At 51.6% G+C, this 17,500-nt stretch overlaps 1 protein-coding gene across 1 annotated transcript in view; it reads left to right on the top strand.

Annotated features, from left to right (window-relative positions):
- corin (corin, serine peptidase) overlaps positions 1 to 17,500 on the top strand; it is a 92,791-nt gene that overhangs the window by 70,918 nt on the left and 4,373 nt on the right. The window contains exons 17-20 of the mRNA XM_045721373.2: positions 10,251 to 10,425; positions 10,715 to 10,986; positions 11,418 to 11,551; positions 17,480 to 17,500. The exon at positions 17,480 to 17,500 is cut by the window's right edge and continues 4,373 nt beyond it. Coding sequence (XP_045577329.2) covers positions 10,251 to 10,425; positions 10,715 to 10,986; positions 11,418 to 11,551; positions 17,480 to 17,500 — 602 coding nt within the window. The remainder of the gene's footprint in view (positions 1 to 10,250; positions 10,426 to 10,714; positions 10,987 to 11,417; positions 11,552 to 17,479) is intronic.

Below are 17,500 nucleotides of genomic sequence, written 5' to 3'. Positions count from 1 at the left end.
CCTCCTGACTATAGCCTGGTAGTGTTGTCTCTCTCTCCTCCCTCCAGACTGTGGCCTGGTAGTGTTGTCTCTCTCTCCTCCCTCCAGACTATAGCCTGGTAGTGTTGTCTCTCTCTCCTCCCTCCAGACTGTGGCCTGGTAGTGTTGTCTCTCTCTCCTCCCTCCAGACTGTGGCCTGGTAGTGTTGTCTCTCTCTCCTCCCTCCAGACTGTGGCCTGGTAGTGTTGTCTCTCTCTCCTCCCTCCAGACTGTGGCCTGGTAGTGTTGTCTCTCTCTCCTCCCTCCAGACTGTGGCCTGGTAGTGTTGTCTCTCTCTCCTCCCTCCAGACTGTGGCCTGGTAGTGTTGTCTCTCTCTCCTCCCTCCAGACTGTGGCCTGGTAGTGTTGTCTCTCTCTCCTCCCTCCAGACTGTGGCCTGGTAGTGTTGTCTCTCTCTCTCCTCCCTCCAGACTGTGGCCTGGTAGTGTTGTCTCTCTCTCCTCCCTCCAGACTGTGGCCTGGTAGTGTTGTCTCTCTCTCCTCCCTCCAGACTGTGGCCTGGTAGTGTTGTCTCTCTCTCCTCCCTCCAGACTGTGGCCTGGTAGTGTTGTCTCTCTCTCCTCCCTCCAGACTATAGCCTGGTAGTGTTCTCTCTCTCTCCTCCCTCCAGACTATAGCCTGGTAGTGTTGTCTCTCTCTCCTCCCTCCAGACTGTGGCCTGGTAGTGTTGTCTCTCTCTCCTCCCTCCAGACTGTGGCCTGGTAGTGTTGTCTCTCTCTCCTCCCTCCAGACTGTGGCCTGGTAGTGTTGTCTCTCTCTCCTCCCTCCAGACTGTGGCCTGGTAGTGTTGTCTCTCTCTCCTCCCTCCAGACTGTGGCCTGGTAGTGTTGTCTCTCTCTCTCCTCCCTCCAGACTGTGGCCTGGTAGTGTTGTCTCTCTCTCTCCTCCCTCCAGACTGTGGCCTGGTAGTGTTGTCTCTCTCTCCTCCCTCCAGACTGTGGCCTGGTAGTGTTGTCTCTCTCTCCTCCCTCCAGACTGTGGCCTGGTAGTGTTGTCTCTCTCTCCTCCCTCCAGACTGTGGCCTGGTAGTGTTGTCTCTCTCTCCTCCCTCCAGACTGTGGCCTGGTAGTGTTGTCTCTCTCTCCTCCCTCCAGACTGTGGCCTGGTAGTGTTGTCTCTCTCTCCTCCCTCCAGACTGTGGCCTGGTAGTGTTGTCTCTCTCTCTCCTCCCTCCAGACTGTGGCCTGGTAGTGTTGTCTCTCTCTCTCCTCCCTCCAGACTGTGGCCTGGTAGTGTTGTCTCTCTCTCCTCCCTCCAGACTGTGGCCTGGTAGTGTTGTCTCTCTCTCCTCCCTCCAGACTGTGGCCTGGTAGTGTTGTCTCTCTCTCCTCCCTCCAGACTGTGGCCTGGTAGTGTTGTCTCTCTCTCCTCCCTCCAGACTGTGGCCTGGTAGTGTTGTCTCTCTCTCCTCCCTCCAGACTGTGGCCTGGTAGTGTTGTCTCTCTCTCCTCCCTCCAGACTGTGGCCTGGTAGTGTTGTCTCTCTCTCCTCCCTCCAGACTGTGGCCTGGTAGTGTTGTCTCTCTCTCCTCCCTCCAGACTGTGGCCTGGTAGTGTTGTCTCTCTCTCTCCTCCCTCCAGACTGTGGCCTGGTAGTGTTGTCTCTCTCTCCTCCCTCCAGACTGTGGCCTGGTAGTGTTGTCTCTCTCTCCTCCCTCCAGACTGTGGCCTGGTAGTGTTGTCTCTCTCTCCTCCCTCCAGACTGTGGCCTGGTAGTGTTGTCTCTCTCTCCTCCCTCCAGACTGTGGCCTGGTAGTGTTGTCTCTCTCTCCTCCCTCCAGACTGTGGCCTGGTAGTGTTGTCTCTCTCTCTCCTCCCTCCAGACTGTGGCCTGGTAGTGTTGTCTCTCTCTCCTCCCTCCAGACTGTGGCCTGGTAGTGTTGTCTCTCTCTCTCCTCCCTCCAGACTGTGGCCTGGTAGTGTTGTCTCTCTCTCCTCCCTCCAGACTGTGGCCTGGTAGTGTTGTCTCTCTCTCTCCTCCCTCCAGACTGTGGCCTGGTAGTGTTGTCTCTCTCTCCTCCCTCCAGACTGTGGCCTGGTAGTGTTGTCTCTCTCTCCTCCCTCCAGACTGTGGCCTGGTAGTGTTGTCTCTCTCTCCTCCCTCCAGACTGTGGCCTGGTAGTGTTGTCTCTCTCTCCTCCCTCCAGACTGTGGCCTGGTAGTGTTGTCTCTCTCTCCTCCCTCCAGACTGTGGCCTGGTAGTGTTGTCTCTCTCTCTCCTCCCTCCAGACTGTGGCCTGGTAGTGTTGTCTCTCTCTCCTCCCTCCAGACTGTGGCCTGGTAGTGTTGTCTCTCTCTCCTCCCTCCAGACTGTGGCCTGGTAGTGTTGTCTCTCTCTCCTCCCTCCAGACTGTGGCCTGGTAGTGTTGTCTCTCTCTCCTCCCTCCAGACTGTGGCCTGGTAGTGTTGTCTCTCTCTCCTCCCTCCAGACTGTGGCCTGGTAGTGTTGTCTCTCTCTCCTCCCTCCAGACTGTGGCCTGGTAGTGTTGTCTCTCTCTCCTCCCTCCAGACTGTGGCCTGGTAGTGTTGTCTCTCTCTCCCTCCCTCCAGACTGTGGCCTGGTAGTGTTGTCTCTCTCTCCTCCCTCCAGACTGTGGCCTGGTAGTGTTGTCTCTCTCTCCTCCCTCCAGACTGTGGCCTGGTAGTGTTGTCTCTCTCTCCTCCCTCCAGACTGTGGCCTGGTAGTGTTGTCTCTCTCTCCTCCCTCCAGACTGTGGCCTGGTAGTGTTGTCTCTCTCTCCTCCCTCCAGACTGTGGCCTGGTAGTGTTGTCTCTCTCTCCTCCCTCCAGACTGTGGCCTGGTAGTGTTGTCTCTCTCTCCTCCCTCCAGACTGTGGCCTGGTAGTGTTGTCTCTCTCTCCTCCCTCCAGACTGTGGCCTGGTAGTGTTGTCTCTCTCTCCTCCCTCCAGACTGTGGCCTGGTAGTGTTGTCTCTCTCTCCTCCCTCCAGACTGTGGCCTGGTAGTGTTGTCTCTCTCTCCTCCCTCCAGACTGTGGCCTGGTAGTGTTGTCTCTCTCTCCTCCCTCCAGACTGTGGCCTGGTAGTGTTGTCTCTCTCTCCTCCCTCCAGACTGTGGCCTGGTAGTGTTGTCTCTCTCTCCTCCCTCCAGACTGTGGCCTGGTAGTGTTGTCTCTCTCTCCTCCCTCCAGACTGTGGCCTGGTAGTGTTGTCTCTCTCTCCTCCCTCCAGACTGTGGCCTGGTAGTGTTGTCTCTCTCTCCTCCCTCCAGACTGTGGCCTGGTAGTGTTGTCTCTCTCTCCTCCCTCCAGACTGTGGCCTGGTAGTGTTGTCTCTCTCTCCTCCCTCCAGACTGTGGCCTGGTAGTGTTGTCTCTCTCTCCTCCCTCCAGACTGTGGCCTGGTAGTGTTGTCTCTCTCTCCTCCCTCCAGACTGTGGCCTGGTAGTGTTGTCTCTCTCTCCTCCCTCCAGACTGTGGCCTGGTAGTGTTGTCTCTCTCTCCTCCCTCCAGACTGTGGCCTGGTAGTGTTGTCTCTCTCTCCTCCCTCCAGACTGTGGCCTGGTAGTGTTGTCTCTCTCTCCTCCCTCCAGACTGTGGCCTGGTAGTGTTGTCTCTCTCTCCTCCCTCCAGACTGTGGCCTGGTAGTGTTGTCTCTCTCTCCTCCCTCCAGACTGTGGCCTGGTAGTGTTGTCTCTCTCTCCTCCCTCCAGACTGTGGCCTGGTAGTGTTGTCCTCTCTCTCCTCCCTCCAGACTGTGGCCTGGTAGTGTTGTCTCTCTCTCCTCCCTCCAGACTGTGGCCTGGTAGTGTTGTCTCTCTCTCCTCCCTCCAGACTATAGCCTGGTAGTGTTGTCTCTCTCTCCTCCCTCCAGACTGTGGCCTGGTAGTGTTGTCTCTCTCTCCTCCCTCCAGACTGTGGCCTGGTAGTGTTGTCTCTCTCTCCTCCCTCCAGACTGTGGCCTGGTAGTGTTGTCTCTCTCTCCTCCCTCCAGACTGTGGCCTGGTAGTGTTGTCTCTCTCTCCTCCCTCCAGACTGTGGCCTGGTAGTGTTGTCTCTCTCTCCTCCCTCCAGACTGTGGCCTGGTAGTGTTGTCTCTCTCTCCTCCCTCCAGACTGTGGCCTGGTAGTGTTGTCTCTCTCTCCTCCCTCCAGACTGTGGCCTGGTAGTGTTGTCTCTCTCTCCTCCCTCCAGACTGTGGCCTGGTAGTGTTGTCTCTCTCTCCTCCCTCCAGACTGTGGCCTGGTAGTGTTGTCTCTCTCTCCTCCCTCCAGACTGTGGCCTGGTAGTGTTGTCTCTCTCTCCTCCCTCCAGACTGTGGCCTGGTAGTGTTGTCTCTCTCTCCTCCCTCCAGACTGTGGCCTGGTAGTGTTGTCTCTCTCTCCTCCCTCCAGACTGTGGCCTGGTAGTGTTGTCTCTCTCTCCTCCCTCCAGACTGTGGCCTGGTAGTGTTGTCTCTCTCTCCTCCCTCCAGACTGTGGCCTGGTAGTGTTGTCTCTCTCTCCTCCCTCCAGACTGTGGCCTGGTAGTGTTGTCTCTCTCTCCTCCCTCCAGACTGTGGCCTGGTAGTGTTGTCTCTCTCTCCTCCCTCCAGACTGTGGCCTGGTAGTGTTGTCTCTCTCTCCTCCCTCCAGACTGTGGCCTGGTAGTGTTGTCTCTCTCTCCTCCCTCCAGACTGTGGCCTGGTAGTGTTGTCTCTCTCTCCTCCCTCCAGACTGTGGCCTGGTAGTGTTGTCTCTCTCTCCTCCCTCCAGACTGTGGCCTGGTAGTGTTGTCTCTCTCTCCTCCCTCCAGACTATAGCCTGGTAGTGTTGTCTCTCTCTCCTCCCTCCAGACTGTGGCCTGGTAGTGTTGTCTCTCTCTCCTCCCTCCAGACTGTGGCCTGGTAGTGTTGTCTCTCTCTCCTCCCTCCAGACTGTGGCCTGGTAGTGTTGTCTCTCTCTCCTCCCTCCAGACTGTGGCCTGGTAGTGTTGTCTCTCTCTCCTCCCTCCAGACTGTGGCCTGGTAGTGTTGTCTCTCTCTCCTCCCTCCAGACTGTGGCCTGGTAGTGTTGTCTCTCTCTCTCCTCCCTCCAGACTGTGGCCTGGTAGTGTTGTCTCTCTCTCCTCCCTCCAGACTGTGGCCTGGTAGTGTTGTCTCTCTCTTCCTCCCTCCAGACTGTGGCCTGGTAGTGTTGTCTCTCTCTCCTCCCTCCAGACTGTGGCCTGGTAGTGTTGTCTCTCTCTCCTCCCTCCAGACTGTGGCCTGGTAGTGTTGTCTCTCTCTCCTCCCTCCAGACTGTGGCCTGGTAGTGTTGTCTCTCTCTCTCCTCCCTCCAGACTGTGGCCTGGTAGTGTTGTCTCTCTCTCCTCCCTCCAGACTGTGGCCTGGTAGTGTTGTCTCTCTCTCCTCCCTCCAGACTGTGGCCTGGTAGTGTTGTCTCTCTCTCCTCCCTCCAGACTGTGGCCTGTGAGTGTTGTCTCTCTCTCCTCCCTCCAGACTATAGCCTGGTAGTGTTGTCTCTCTCTCCTCCCTCCAGACTGTGGCCTGGTAGTGTTGTCTCTCTCTCTCCTCCCTCCAGACTATAGCCTGGTAGTGTTGTCTCTCTCTCCTCCCTCCAGACTGTGGCCTGGTAGTGTTGTCTCTCTCTCTCCTCCCTCCAGACTGTGGCCTGGTAGTGTTGTCTCTCTCTCCTCCCTCCAGACTGTGGCCTGGTAGTGTTGTCTCTCTCCCCTCCCTCCAGACTGTGGCCTGGTAGTGTTGTCTCTCTCTCCTCCCTCCAGACTGTGGCCTGGTAGTGTTGTCTCTCTCTCCTCCCTCCAGACTGTGGCCTGGTAGTGTTGTCTCTCTCTCCTCCCTCCAGACTGTGGCCTGGTAGTGTTGTCTCTCTCTCCTCCCTCCAGACTGTGGCCTGGTAGTGTTGTCTCTCTCTCTCCTCCCTCCAGACTGTGGCCTGGTAGTGTTGTCTCTCTCTCCTCCCTCCAGACTGTGGCCTGGTAGTGTTGTCTCTCTCTCTCCTCCCTCCAGACTGTGGCCTGGTAGTGTTGTCTCTCTCTCCTCCCTCCAGACTGTGGCCTGGTAGTGTTGTCTCTCTCTCCTCCCTCCAGACTGTGGCCTGGTAGTGTTGTCTCTCTCTCCTCCCTCCAGACTGTGGCCTGGTAGTGTTGTCTCTCTCTCTCCTCCCTCCAGACTGTGGCCTGGTAGTGTTGTCTCTCTCTCTCCTCCCTCCAGACTGTGGCCTGGTAGTGTTGTCTCTCTCTCCTCCCTCCAGACTGTGGCCTGGTAGTGTTGTCTCTCTCTCCTCCCTCCAGACTGTGGCCTGGTAGTGTTGTCTCTCTCTCCTCCTTCCAGACTGTGGCCTGGTAGTGTTGTCTCTCTCTCCTCCCTCCAGACTGTGGCCTGGTAGTGTTGTCTCTCTCTCCTCCCTCCAGACTGTGGCCTGGTAGTGTTGTCTCTCTCTCCTCCCTCCAGACTGTGGCCTGGTAGTGTTGTCTCTCTCTCTCCTCCCTCCAGACTGTGGCCTGGTAGTGTTGTCTCTCTCTCCTCCCTCCAGACTGTGGCCTGGTAGTGTTGTCTCTCTCTCCTCCCTCCAGACTGTGGCCTGGTAGTGTTGTCTCTCTCTCCTCCCTCCAGACTGTGGCCTGGTAGTGTTGTCTCTCTCTCTCCTCCCTCCAGACTGTGGCCTGGTAGTGTTGTCTATCTCTCCTCCCTCCAGACTGTGGCCTGGTAGTGTTGTCTCTCTCTCCTCCCTCCAGACTGTGGCCTGGTAGTGTTGTCTCTCTCTCCTCCCTCCAGACTGTGGCCTGGTAGTGTTGTCTCTCTCTCCTCCCTCCAGACTATAGCCTGGTAGTGTTGTCTCTCTCTCCTCCCTCCAGACTATAGCCTGGTAGTGTTGTCTCTCTCTCCTCCCTCCAGACTGTGGCCTGGTAGTGTTGTCTCTCTCTCTCCTCCCTCCAGACTATAGCCTGGTAGTGTTGTCTCTCTCTCCTCCCTCCAGACTGTGGCCTGGTAGTGTTGTCTCTCTCTCTCCTCCCTCCAGACTGTGGCCTGGTAGTGTTGTCTCTCTCTCCTCCCTCCAGACTGTGGCCTGGTAGTGTTGTCTCTCTCTCTCCTCCCTCCAGACTGTGGCCTGGTAGTGTTGTCTCTCTCTCCTCCCTCCAGACTGTGGCCTGGTAGTGTTGTCTCTCTCTCCTCCCTCCAGACTGTGGCCTGGTAGTGTTGTCTCTCTCTCCTCCCTCCAGACTGTGGCCTGGTAGTGTTGTCTCTCTCTCCTCCCTCCAGACTGTGGCCTGGTAGTGTTGTCTCTCTCTCCTCCCTCCAGACTGTGGCCTGGTAGTGTTGTCTCTCTCTCCTCCCTCCAGACTGTGGCCTGGTAGTGTTGTCTCTCTCTCTCCTCCCTCCAGACTGTGGCCTGGTAGTGTTGTCTCTCTCTCCTCCCTCCAGACTGTGGCCTGGTAGTGTTGTCTCTCTCTCCTCCCTCCAGACTGTGGCCTGGTAGTGTTGTCTCTCTCTCCTCCCTCCAGACTGTGGCCTGGTAGTGTTGTCTCTCTCTCCTCCCTCCAGACTGTGGCCTGGTAGTGTTGTCTCTCTCTCTCCTCCCTCCAGACTGTGGCCTGGTAGTGTTGTCTCTCTCTCTCCTCCCTCCAGACTGTGGCCTGGTAGTGTTGTCTCTCTCTCCTCCCTCCAGACTGTGGCCTGGTAGTGTTGTCTCTCTCTCCTCCCTCCAGACTGTGGCCTGGTAGTGTTGTCTCTCTCTCTCCTCCCTCCAGACTGTGGCCTGGTAGTGTTGTCTCTCTCTCCTCCCTCCAGACTGTGGCCTGGTAGTGTTGTCTCTCTCTCTCCTCCCTCCAGACTGTGGCCTGGTAGTGTTGTCTCTCTCTCTCTCCTCCCTCCAGACTGTGGCCTGGTAGTGTTGTCTCTCTCTCCTCCCTCCAGACTGTGGCCTGGTAGTGTTGTCTCTCTCTCTCCTCCCTCCAGACTGTGGCCTGGTAGTGTTGTCTCTCTCTCCTCCCTCCAGACTGTGGCCTGGTAGTGTTGTCTCTCTCTCTCCTCCCTCCAGACTGTGGCCTGGTAGTGTTGTCTCTCTCTCTCCTCCCTCCAGACTATAGCCTGGTAGTGTTGTCTCTCTCTCCTCCCTCCAGACTGTGGCCTGGTAGTGTTCTCTCTCTCTCCTCCCTCCAGACTATAGCCTGGTAGTGTTGTCTCTCTCTCCTCCCTCCTGACTATAGCCTGGTAGTGTTGTCTCTCTCTCCTCCCTCCAGACTGTGGCCTGGTAGTGTTGTCTCTCTCTCCTCCCTCCAGACTATAGCCTGGTAGTGTTGTCTCTCTCTCCTCCCTCCAGACTGTGGCCTGGTAGTGTTGTCTCTCTCTCCTCCCTCCAGACTGTGGCCTGGTAGTGTTGTCTCTCTCTCCTCCCTCCAGACTGTGGCCTGGTAGTGTTGTCTCTCTCTCCTCCCTCCAGACTGTGGCCTGGTAGTGTTGTCTCTCTCTCCTCCCTCCAGACTGTGGCCTGGTAGTGTTGTCTCTCTCTCCTCCCTCCAGACTGTGGCCTGGTAGTGTTGTCTCTCTCTCCTCCCTCCAGACTGTGGCCTGGTAGTGTTGTCTCTCTCTCCTCCCTCCAGACTGTGGCCTGGTAGTGTTGTCTCTCTCTCCTCCCTCCAGACTGTGGCCTGGTAGTGTTGTCTCTCTCTCCTCCCTCCAGACTGTGGCCTGGTAGTGTTGTCTCTCTCTCCTCCCTCCAGACTATAGCCTGGTAGTGTTCTCTCTCTCTCCTCCCTCCAGACTATAGCCTGGTAGTGTTGTCTCTCTCTCCTCCCTCCAGACTGTGGCCTGGTAGTGTTGTCTCTCTCTCCTCCCTCCAGACTGTGGCCTGGTAGTGTTGTCTCTCTCTCCTCCCTCCAGACTGTGGCCTGGTAGTGTTGTCTCTCTCTCCTCCCTCCAGACTGTGGCCTGGTAGTGTTGTCTCTCTCTCCTCCCTCCAGACTGTGGCCTGGTAGTGTTGTCTCTCTCTCCTCCCTCCAGACTATAGCCTGGTAGTGTTGTCTCTCTCTCCTCCCTCCAGACTGTGGCCTGGTAGTGTTGTCTCTCTCTCTCCTCCCTCCAGACTATAGCCTGGTAGTGTTGTCTCTCTCTCCTCCCTCCAGACTGTGGCCTGGTAGTGTTGTCTCTCTCTCTCCTCCCTCCAGACTGTGGCCTGGTAGTGTTGTCTCTCTCTCCTCCCTCCAGACTGTGGCCTGGTAGTGTTGTCTCTCTCTCTCCTCCCTCCAGACTGTGGCCTGGTAGTGTTGTCTCTCTCCCCTCCCTCCAGACTGTGGCCTGGTAGTGTTGTCTCTCTCTCCTCCCTCCAGACTGTGGCCTGGTAGTGTTGTCTCTCTCTCCTCCCTCCAGACTGTGGCCTGGTAGTGTTGTCTCTCTCTCCTCCCTCCAGACTGTGGCCTGGTAGTGTTGTCTCTCTCTCCTCCCTCCAGACTATAGCCTGGTAGTGTTCTCTCTCTCTCCTCCCTCCAGACTATAGCCTGGTAGTGTTGTCTCTCTCTCCTCCCTCCAGACTGTGGCCTGGTAGTGTTGTCTCTCTCTCCTCCCTCCAGACTGTGGCCTGGTAGTGTTGTCTCTCTCTCCTCCCTCCAGACTGTGGCCTGGTAGTGTTGTCTCTCTCTCCTCCCTCCAGACTGTGGCCTGGTAGTGTTGTCTCTCTCTCCTCCCTCCAGACTGTGGCCTGGTAGTGTTGTCTCTCTCTCTCCTCCCTCCAGACTATAGCCTGGTAGTGTTGTCTCTCTCTCCTCCCTCCAGACTGTGGCCTGGTAGTGTTGTCTCTCTCTCCTCCCTCCAGACTGTGGCCTGGTAGTGTTGTCTCTCTCTCCTCCCTCCAGACTGTGGCCTGGTAGTGTTGTCTCTCTCTCCTCCCTCCAGACTGTGGCCTGGTAGTGTTGTCTCTCTCTCCTCCCTCCAGACTGTGGCCTGGTAGTGTTGTCTCTCTCTCTCCTCCCTCCTGACTATAGCCTGGTAGTGTTGTCTCTCTCTCCTCCCTCCAGACTGTGGCCTGGTAGTGTTGTCTCTCTCTCTCCTCCCTCCAGACTGTGGCCTGGTAGTGTTGTCTCTCTCTCCTCCCTCCAGACTGTGGCCTGGTAGTGTTGTCTCTCTCTCCTCCCTCCAGACTGTGGCCTGGTAGTGTTGTCTCTCTCTCCTCCCTCCAGACTGTGGCCTGGTAGTGTTGTCTCTCTCTCTCCTCCCTCCAGACTGTGGCCTGGTAGTGTTGTCTCTCTCTCCTCCCTCCAGACTGTGGCCTGCGCCCAGCAGTGCGTCTGTATAAGCGAGTCCTTGGTGGCAGGGTTTCCCGACCAGGTCGATGGCCCTGGCAGTGTTCGCTCCAGTCACATCCCAGCGGACACATCTGTGGATGCGTCCTCATTGGGAAGAAATGGGCCCTTACTGTCGCTCACTGCTTTGAAGGGTGAGAGAGTCCTTCATTTTACATTCTACATTTTTTTTGTCATTTTAGCAGACGCTCTTATCCAGAGCGACTTACAAGTAGTGAATGCATACATTTCATACAATTTCATACATTTCATAAAAAAAAAATTAAAAAAATCTGTGCTGGACCCCCCCCCCCCCCGTGGGAATCGAACCCACAACCCTGGCTCTCCTATCTTCTCCTTCGTCTCTCTTTTCCCGCTTTTTTTTCCTCCCTTCCTCACGTCCTCTCTCTAACTAATGAAATCTTTTCTTCCTGTCTTCTCCAGACGTGAGAGTGCAGACCTATGGAAGGTAGTCTTGGGCATCAATAACCTGGACCACCCTTCCCCTTACCTGCAGACCAGAGGCGTGGAGTCCATCATTGTCCATCCTCGTTACAACCGGGCCGTGGTCGACTACGACATCAGCGCGGTTGAGCTGGACAGGGAGGTGGAGGTCACCGGTTATGTTCGCCCGGTGTGTCTACCCGGTAACGGACAGTTACCGCAACCGGATACCTACTGTTATATTACAGGATGGGGTCACATGGGGAACAGGAGTGAGTATGATACCTCCGGCTCTCCGTACGTACTGTATATAGATACACACACAGTAATACTCTCTCTCTCTCTCTCTGTGTCTCTCTCTGTGTCTCTCTCTCTCTCTCTCTCTCTCTCTCTCTCTCTCTCTCTCTCTCTGTGTCTCTCTCTGTGTCTCTGTCTCTCTCTGTCTGTCTGTCTCTCTCTCTGTCTCTGTCTGTCTGTCTGTCTCTGTCTGTCTCTCTCTCTCTCTCTCTCTCTCTCTCTCTGTCTCTGTCTCTCTCTCTCTCTCTCTGTCTCTGTCTCTCTCTCTGTCTCTCTGTCTGTCTCTCGCTCTGTCTCTCGCTCTCTCTCTCTGTCTGTCTCTCTCTCTGTCTCTCTCTCTCTCTGTCTGTCTCTGTCTGTCTCTCTCTCTCTCTCTCTCTCTCTCTCTCTGTCTGTCTCTCCGTAGTGCCCTTTAAGCTCCAGGAGGGAGAGGTAAGGATCATCAGTCTGTCTCAGTGTCAGAGTTACTTCGATATGAAGACCATCACCAGCAGGATGCTTTGTGCTGGATACGAGGCTGGTACCGTAGACTCTTGCATGGTGAGTAACAGGGTTGAAGGAGGTGCACTTCTGAGTTTTTCCCCCACACAGCAGACAAAAAAGGCTAATTGCCATATAATAGACTGGACTTAGTCGTCCCACATCTATGACACAGTGCATTCTGAAAGTATTCAGACCCCTTCACTTTTTTCCACATTTTGTTACGTTACAGCCTTATTCTAAAATGTTTTAACCTGTTGGGGATAGGGGGCAGTATTTTCACGGCTGGATAAAAAAAACGTACCCGATTTAATCTGGTTACTAATCCTACCCAGTAACTAGAATATGCATATACTTATTATATATGGATAGAAAACACCCTAAAGTTTCTAAAACTGTTTGAATGGTGTCTGTGAGTATAACAGAACTCATTTGGCAGGCAAAACCCTGAGACATTTTCTGACAGGAAGTGGATACCTGATGTGTTGAATTACCTTTAAGCCTATGCCATTGAAACACACAGGGGCTGATTAATGTTTTGGCACTTCCTATTGCTTCCACTAGATGTCACCAGCCTTTACAAAGTGTTTTGAATCTTCTACTATGAGATCTGACCGAACAAGAGCCTTGGAACGGTGATGGCCGATTAGACTCTGGCGCGCGAGGTCATGTTGGGTACCCTCGTTCCAATACGTTTTAAAAGAGAATGCATTCGTCCACCTTGAATATTATTCATGTTCTGGTTAAAAAAGGCACTAATGATTTATGCTATACAACGTTTGACATGTTTGAACGAACGTAAATATATTTTTTCCCCTCGTTCATGAAGTGAAGTCTGGCGGGCTTAGATCATGTGCTAACAAGACGGAGCTTTTTGGATATAAATGATGAGCTTTTTTGAACAAAACTACATTCGTTATGGACCTGGGATTCCTGGAAGTGACATCTGATGAAGAGAATCAAAGGTAATGGATTATTTACATAGTATTTTCGATTTTAGATCTCTCCAACATGGCCGTTTGTCTGTATCGCAAAGCGTATTTTTCTGGGCGCAGTGCTCAGATTATTGCAAAGTGTGATTTCCCAGTAAGGTTATTTTTAAATCTGGCAAGGCTATTGCGTTCAAGAGATGTAAATCTATAATTCTTTAAATGACAATATAATATTTTACCAATGTTTTCTAATTTTAATTATTTAATTTGTGGTGCTGACTTGACTGCCGGTTATTGAAGGGAAACGATTTCCTGAACATCAACGCCATAGTAAAACGCTGTTTTTGGATATAAATATGAACTTGATTGAACAGACATGCATGTATTGTCTAACATAATGTCCTAGGAGTGTCATCTGATGGAGATTGTCAAAGGTTAGTGCATCATTTTAGCTGGTTTTATGGTTTTGGTGTCGCCAGTCTTTGAATTGACAAAACATTACACACAGCTATTGTCAATGTACTCTCCTAACATAATCTAACTTTATGCTTTCGCCGTAAAACCTTTTTGAAATCGTAAAACGTGGTTAGATTAAGGAGATGTTTATCTTTCAAAGGGTGTAAAATAGTTGTATGTTTGAAAAATTTGAATTTTGACATTTATTTGGTTTCAAATTTGCCGCTCTTGAAATGCACCTGCTGTTGATAGGGTGCACCACGGGTGGCACGCTAGCGTCCCACATAGCCCCAAGAAGTTAATCTGGTTATTACTCCTGCCCAGTAACTAGAATATGCATATAATTATTGGCTTTGGATAGAAAACACCCTAAAGTTTGTAAAACTGTTTGAATGGTGTCTGTGAGTATAACAGAACTCCTATGGCAGGCCAAAACCTGAGAAGATTTCAAGCAGGAAGTGGCCTGTCTGAGAAGTAGTGTTTCATCTTGGCTCCTTTTATTGAAGACTCAGGATCTGTGCAATAACGTGACACTTCCTACGTCGTCCACAGGGTCTCAGAGCCCGGGAAAACGTTGAACGATATCGAGGCAGGCTCTGGCTGAAACACTTTATCGCTTTTGGCAAGTGGCCGATCAGAGGACTATGGGCTTAGGCGCGTGCCCGCTTCGACCGAATGCTTTCTTTTCCTTTGTCTGTTTATTAAAACCTATTTAAGGGGGGGAGCAAAGATGTCTGCAGGTGTAGGAAGCGGGGGTCTGGTTCATCAGGGTCCTGGGGATTATTTTTTTTTTATATATATTTTTTTTAGGGCTTTACACACTTCTGAAACAGAGAAGGATGAGAAGGAGAACCTGGTGATGGGGTGCACAGGGGTGTCCGGTAAATTCATAAGGGGCTCAATTATACCTTCGACCTTTTCAAATAATCTGCCTGCATCTAAAATGCTGATTCAAGGCTTTCAGAATGCAGGTTCTCTCTCAGAATGTCAGAATGCAGGTTCTCTCTCAGAATGTCAGAATGCAGGTTCTCTCTCAGAATGTCAGAATGCAGGTTCTCTCTCAGAATGCAGGTTCTCTCTCAGAATGTCAGAATGCAGGTTCTCTCTCAGAATGTCAGAATGCAGGTTCTCTCTCAGAATGTCAGAATGCAGGTTCTCTCTCAGAATGTCAGAATGCAGGTTCTCTCTCAGAATGCAGGTTCTCTCTCAGAATGCAGGTTCTCTCTCAGAATGCAGGTTCTCTCTCAGAATGTCAGAATGCAGGTTCTCTCTCAGAATGCAGGTTCTCTCTCAGAATGCAGGTTCTCTCTCAGAATGCAGGTTCTCTCTCAGAATGTCAGAATGCAGGTTCTCTCTCAGAATGTCAGAATGCAGGTTCTCTCTCAGAATGTCAGAATGCAGGTTCTCTCTCAGAATGTCAGAATGCAGGTTCTCTCTCAGAATGTCAGAATGCAGGTTCTCTCTCAGAATGTCAGAATGCAGGTTCTCTCTCAGAATGCAGGTTCTCTCTCAGAATGCAGGTTCTCTCTCAGAATGCAGGTTCTCTCTCAGAATGTCAGAATGCAGGTTCTCTCTCAGAATGCAGGTTCTCTCTCAGAATGCAGGTTCTCTCTCAGAATGCAGGTTCTCTCTCAGAATGTCAGAATGCAGGTTCTCTCTCAGAATGCAGGTTCTCTCTCAGAATGTCAGAATGCAGGTTCTCTCTCAGAATGTCAGAATGCAGGTCTCTCTCTCAGAATGCAGGTTCTCTCTCAGAATGCAGGTTCTCTCTCAGAATGCAGGTTCTCTCTCAGAATGTCAGAATGCAGGTTCTCTCTCAGAATGTCAGAATGCAGGTTCTCTCTCAGAATGCAGGTTCTCTCTCAGAATGCAGGTTCTCTCTCAGAATGTCAGAATGCAGGTTCTCTCTCAGAATGTCAGAATGCAGGTTCTCTCTCAGAATGCAGGTTCTCTCTCAGAATGCAGGTTCTCTCTCAGAATGCAGGTTCTCTCTCAGAATGTCAGAATGCAGGTTCTCTCTCAGAATGTCAGAATGCAGGTTCTCTCTCAGAATGCAGGTTCTCTCTCAGAATGCAGGTTCTCTCTCAGAATGCAGGTTCTCTCTCAGAATGCAGGTTCTCTCTCAGAATGTCAGAATGCAGGTTCTCTCTCAGAATGCAGGTTCTCTCTCAGAATGCAGGTTCTCTCTCAGAATGTCAGAATGGAGGTTCTCTCTCAGAATGCAGGTTCTCTCTCAGAATGTCAGAATGCAGGTTCTCTCTCAGAATGCAGGTTCTCTCTCAGAATGCAGGTTCTCTCTCAGAATGCAGGTTCTCTCTCAGAATGCAGGTTCTCTCTCAGAATGTCAGAATGCAGGTTCTCTCTCAGAATGCAGGTTCTCTCTCAGAATGCGAGGGTTCTCTCTCAGAATGCAGGTTCTCTCTCAGAATGTCAGAATGCAGGTTCTCTCTCAGAATGCAGGTTCTCTCTCAGAATGCAGGTTCTCTCTCAGAATGCAGGTTCTCTCTCAGAATGCAGGTTCTCTCTCAGAATGTCAGAATGCAGGTTCTCTCTCAGAATGCAGGTTCTCTCTCAGAATGCAGGTTCTCTCTCAGAATGTCAGAATGGAGGTTCTCTCTCAGAATGCAGGTTCTCTCTCAGAATGTCAGAATGCAGGTTCTCTCTCAGAATGCAGGTTCTCTCTCAGAATGCAGGTTCTCTCTCAGAATGCAGGTTCTCTCTCAGAATGACAGGTTCTCTCTCAGAATGCAGGTTCTCTCTCAGAATGCAGGTTCTCTCTCAGAATGCAGGTTCTCTCTCAGAATGTCAGAATGCAGGTTCTCTCTCAGAATGCAGGTTCTCTCTCAGAATGTCAGAATGCAGGTTCTCTCTCAGAATGCAGGTTCTCTCTCAGAATGCAGGTTCTCTCTCAGAATGTCAGAATGCAGGTTCTCTCTCAGAATGCAGGTTCTCTCTCAGAATGTCAGAATGCAGGTTCTCTCTCAGAATGCAGGTTCTCTCTCAGAATGCAGGTTCTCTCTCAGAATGCAGGTTCTCTCTCAGAATGCAGGTTCTCTCTCAGAATGCAGGTTCTCTCTCAGAATGTCAGAATGCAGGTTCTCTCTCAGAATGCAGGTTCTCTCTCAGAATGTCAGAATGCAGGTTCTCTCTCAGAATGCAGGTTCTCTCTCAGAATGCAGGTTCTCTCTCAGAATGCAGGTTCTCTCTCAGAATGCAGGTTCTCTCTCAGAATGTCAGAATGCAGGTTCTCTCTCAGAATGCAGGTTCTCTCTCAGAATGCAGGTTCTCTCTCAGAATGCAGGTTCTCTCTCAGAATGCAGGTTCTCTCTCAGAATGCAGGTTCTCTCTCAGAATGTCAGAATGCAGGTTCTCTCTCAGAATGTCAGAATGCAGGTTCTCTCTCAGAATGCAGGTTCTCTCTCAGAATGCAGGTTCTCTCTCAGAATGTCAGAATGCAGGTTCTCTCTCAGAATGTCAGAATGCAGGTTCTCTCTCAGAATGCAGGTTCTCTCTCAGAATGTCAGAATGCAGGTTCTCTCTCAGAATGCAGGTTCTCTCTCAGAATGTCAGAATGCAGGTTCTCTCTCAGAATGCAGGTTCTCTCTCAGAATGTCAGAATGCAGGTTCTCTCTCAGAATGCAGGTTCTCTCTCAGAATGTCAGAATGCAGGTTCTCTCTCAGAATGCAGGTTCTCTCTCAGAATGTCAGAATGCAGGTTCTCTCTCAGAATGCAGGTTCTCTCTCAGAATGTCAGAATGCAGGTTCTCTCTCAGAATGCAGGTTCTCTCTCAGAATGCAGGTTCTCTCTCAGAATGCAGGTTCTCTCTCAGAATGTCAGAATGCAGGTTCTCTCTGAGTGTCGACCAACAATTGTTTAGGAAGCTGTGGATCTTTCTGCACTCCAAACCTTTCACTACTTACCAGAATTTGGATGGATTATTTACATTATGTGAAGTAGATTTCAGATCTGCGTTTCAATCTACGAATCATAGCCACATCCATATTTCGAAGACGTTTAAAAGCCTTTTAAACTTATATCCATTCAATTGAGTTTACCAACAGGTGGACTCTAATCAAGTTGTAGAAACATCTCAAGGATGATCAATGGAAACAGGATGCACCTGAGCTCAATTTCAAGTCTCATAGCAAAGGGTCTGAATACTTACGTAAATAAGGTTATTTATTGGTAATACATTTGCAAAAATTAGTAACAACCTGTTTTCACTTTGTCATTAGGGGGCATTGTGATGTCATTAGGGGCATTGTGATGTCATTTGGGGGCATTGTGATGTCATTTGGGGGCATTGTGATGTCATTTGGGGGCATTGTGATGTCATTATGGGGTATTGTGATGTCATTATGGGGCATTGTGATGTCATTAGGGGGTATTGTGTGTAGATTGATGAGCAAAAAAAAATAAGTATTTAATCGATTTTAGAATAAGGCTGTAACGTAACAAAATGTGGGAAAAAGTGAAGGGGTTTGAATACTTTGATAAGGCGCTGTGTACAATTTAGCAGACACAATCTTGCCATTTCAATCGTCAGTTTCTACAGGACCAGTATGGTAGATATTATTCCTGTCTCTCTCTGTCCCCCAGGGAGACAGTGGAGGTCCTCTG

Source organism: Salmo salar, chromosome 07 (assembly GCF_965601325.2).
Source record: "Salmo salar chromosome 07, fSalSal1, whole genome shotgun sequence".
Taxonomy (NCBI): domain Eukaryota; kingdom Metazoa; phylum Chordata; class Actinopteri; order Salmoniformes; family Salmonidae; genus Salmo; species Salmo salar.
Note: the sequence above shows the minus strand (reverse complement) of the source record. Positions and strands in the feature narration are given on the sequence as shown.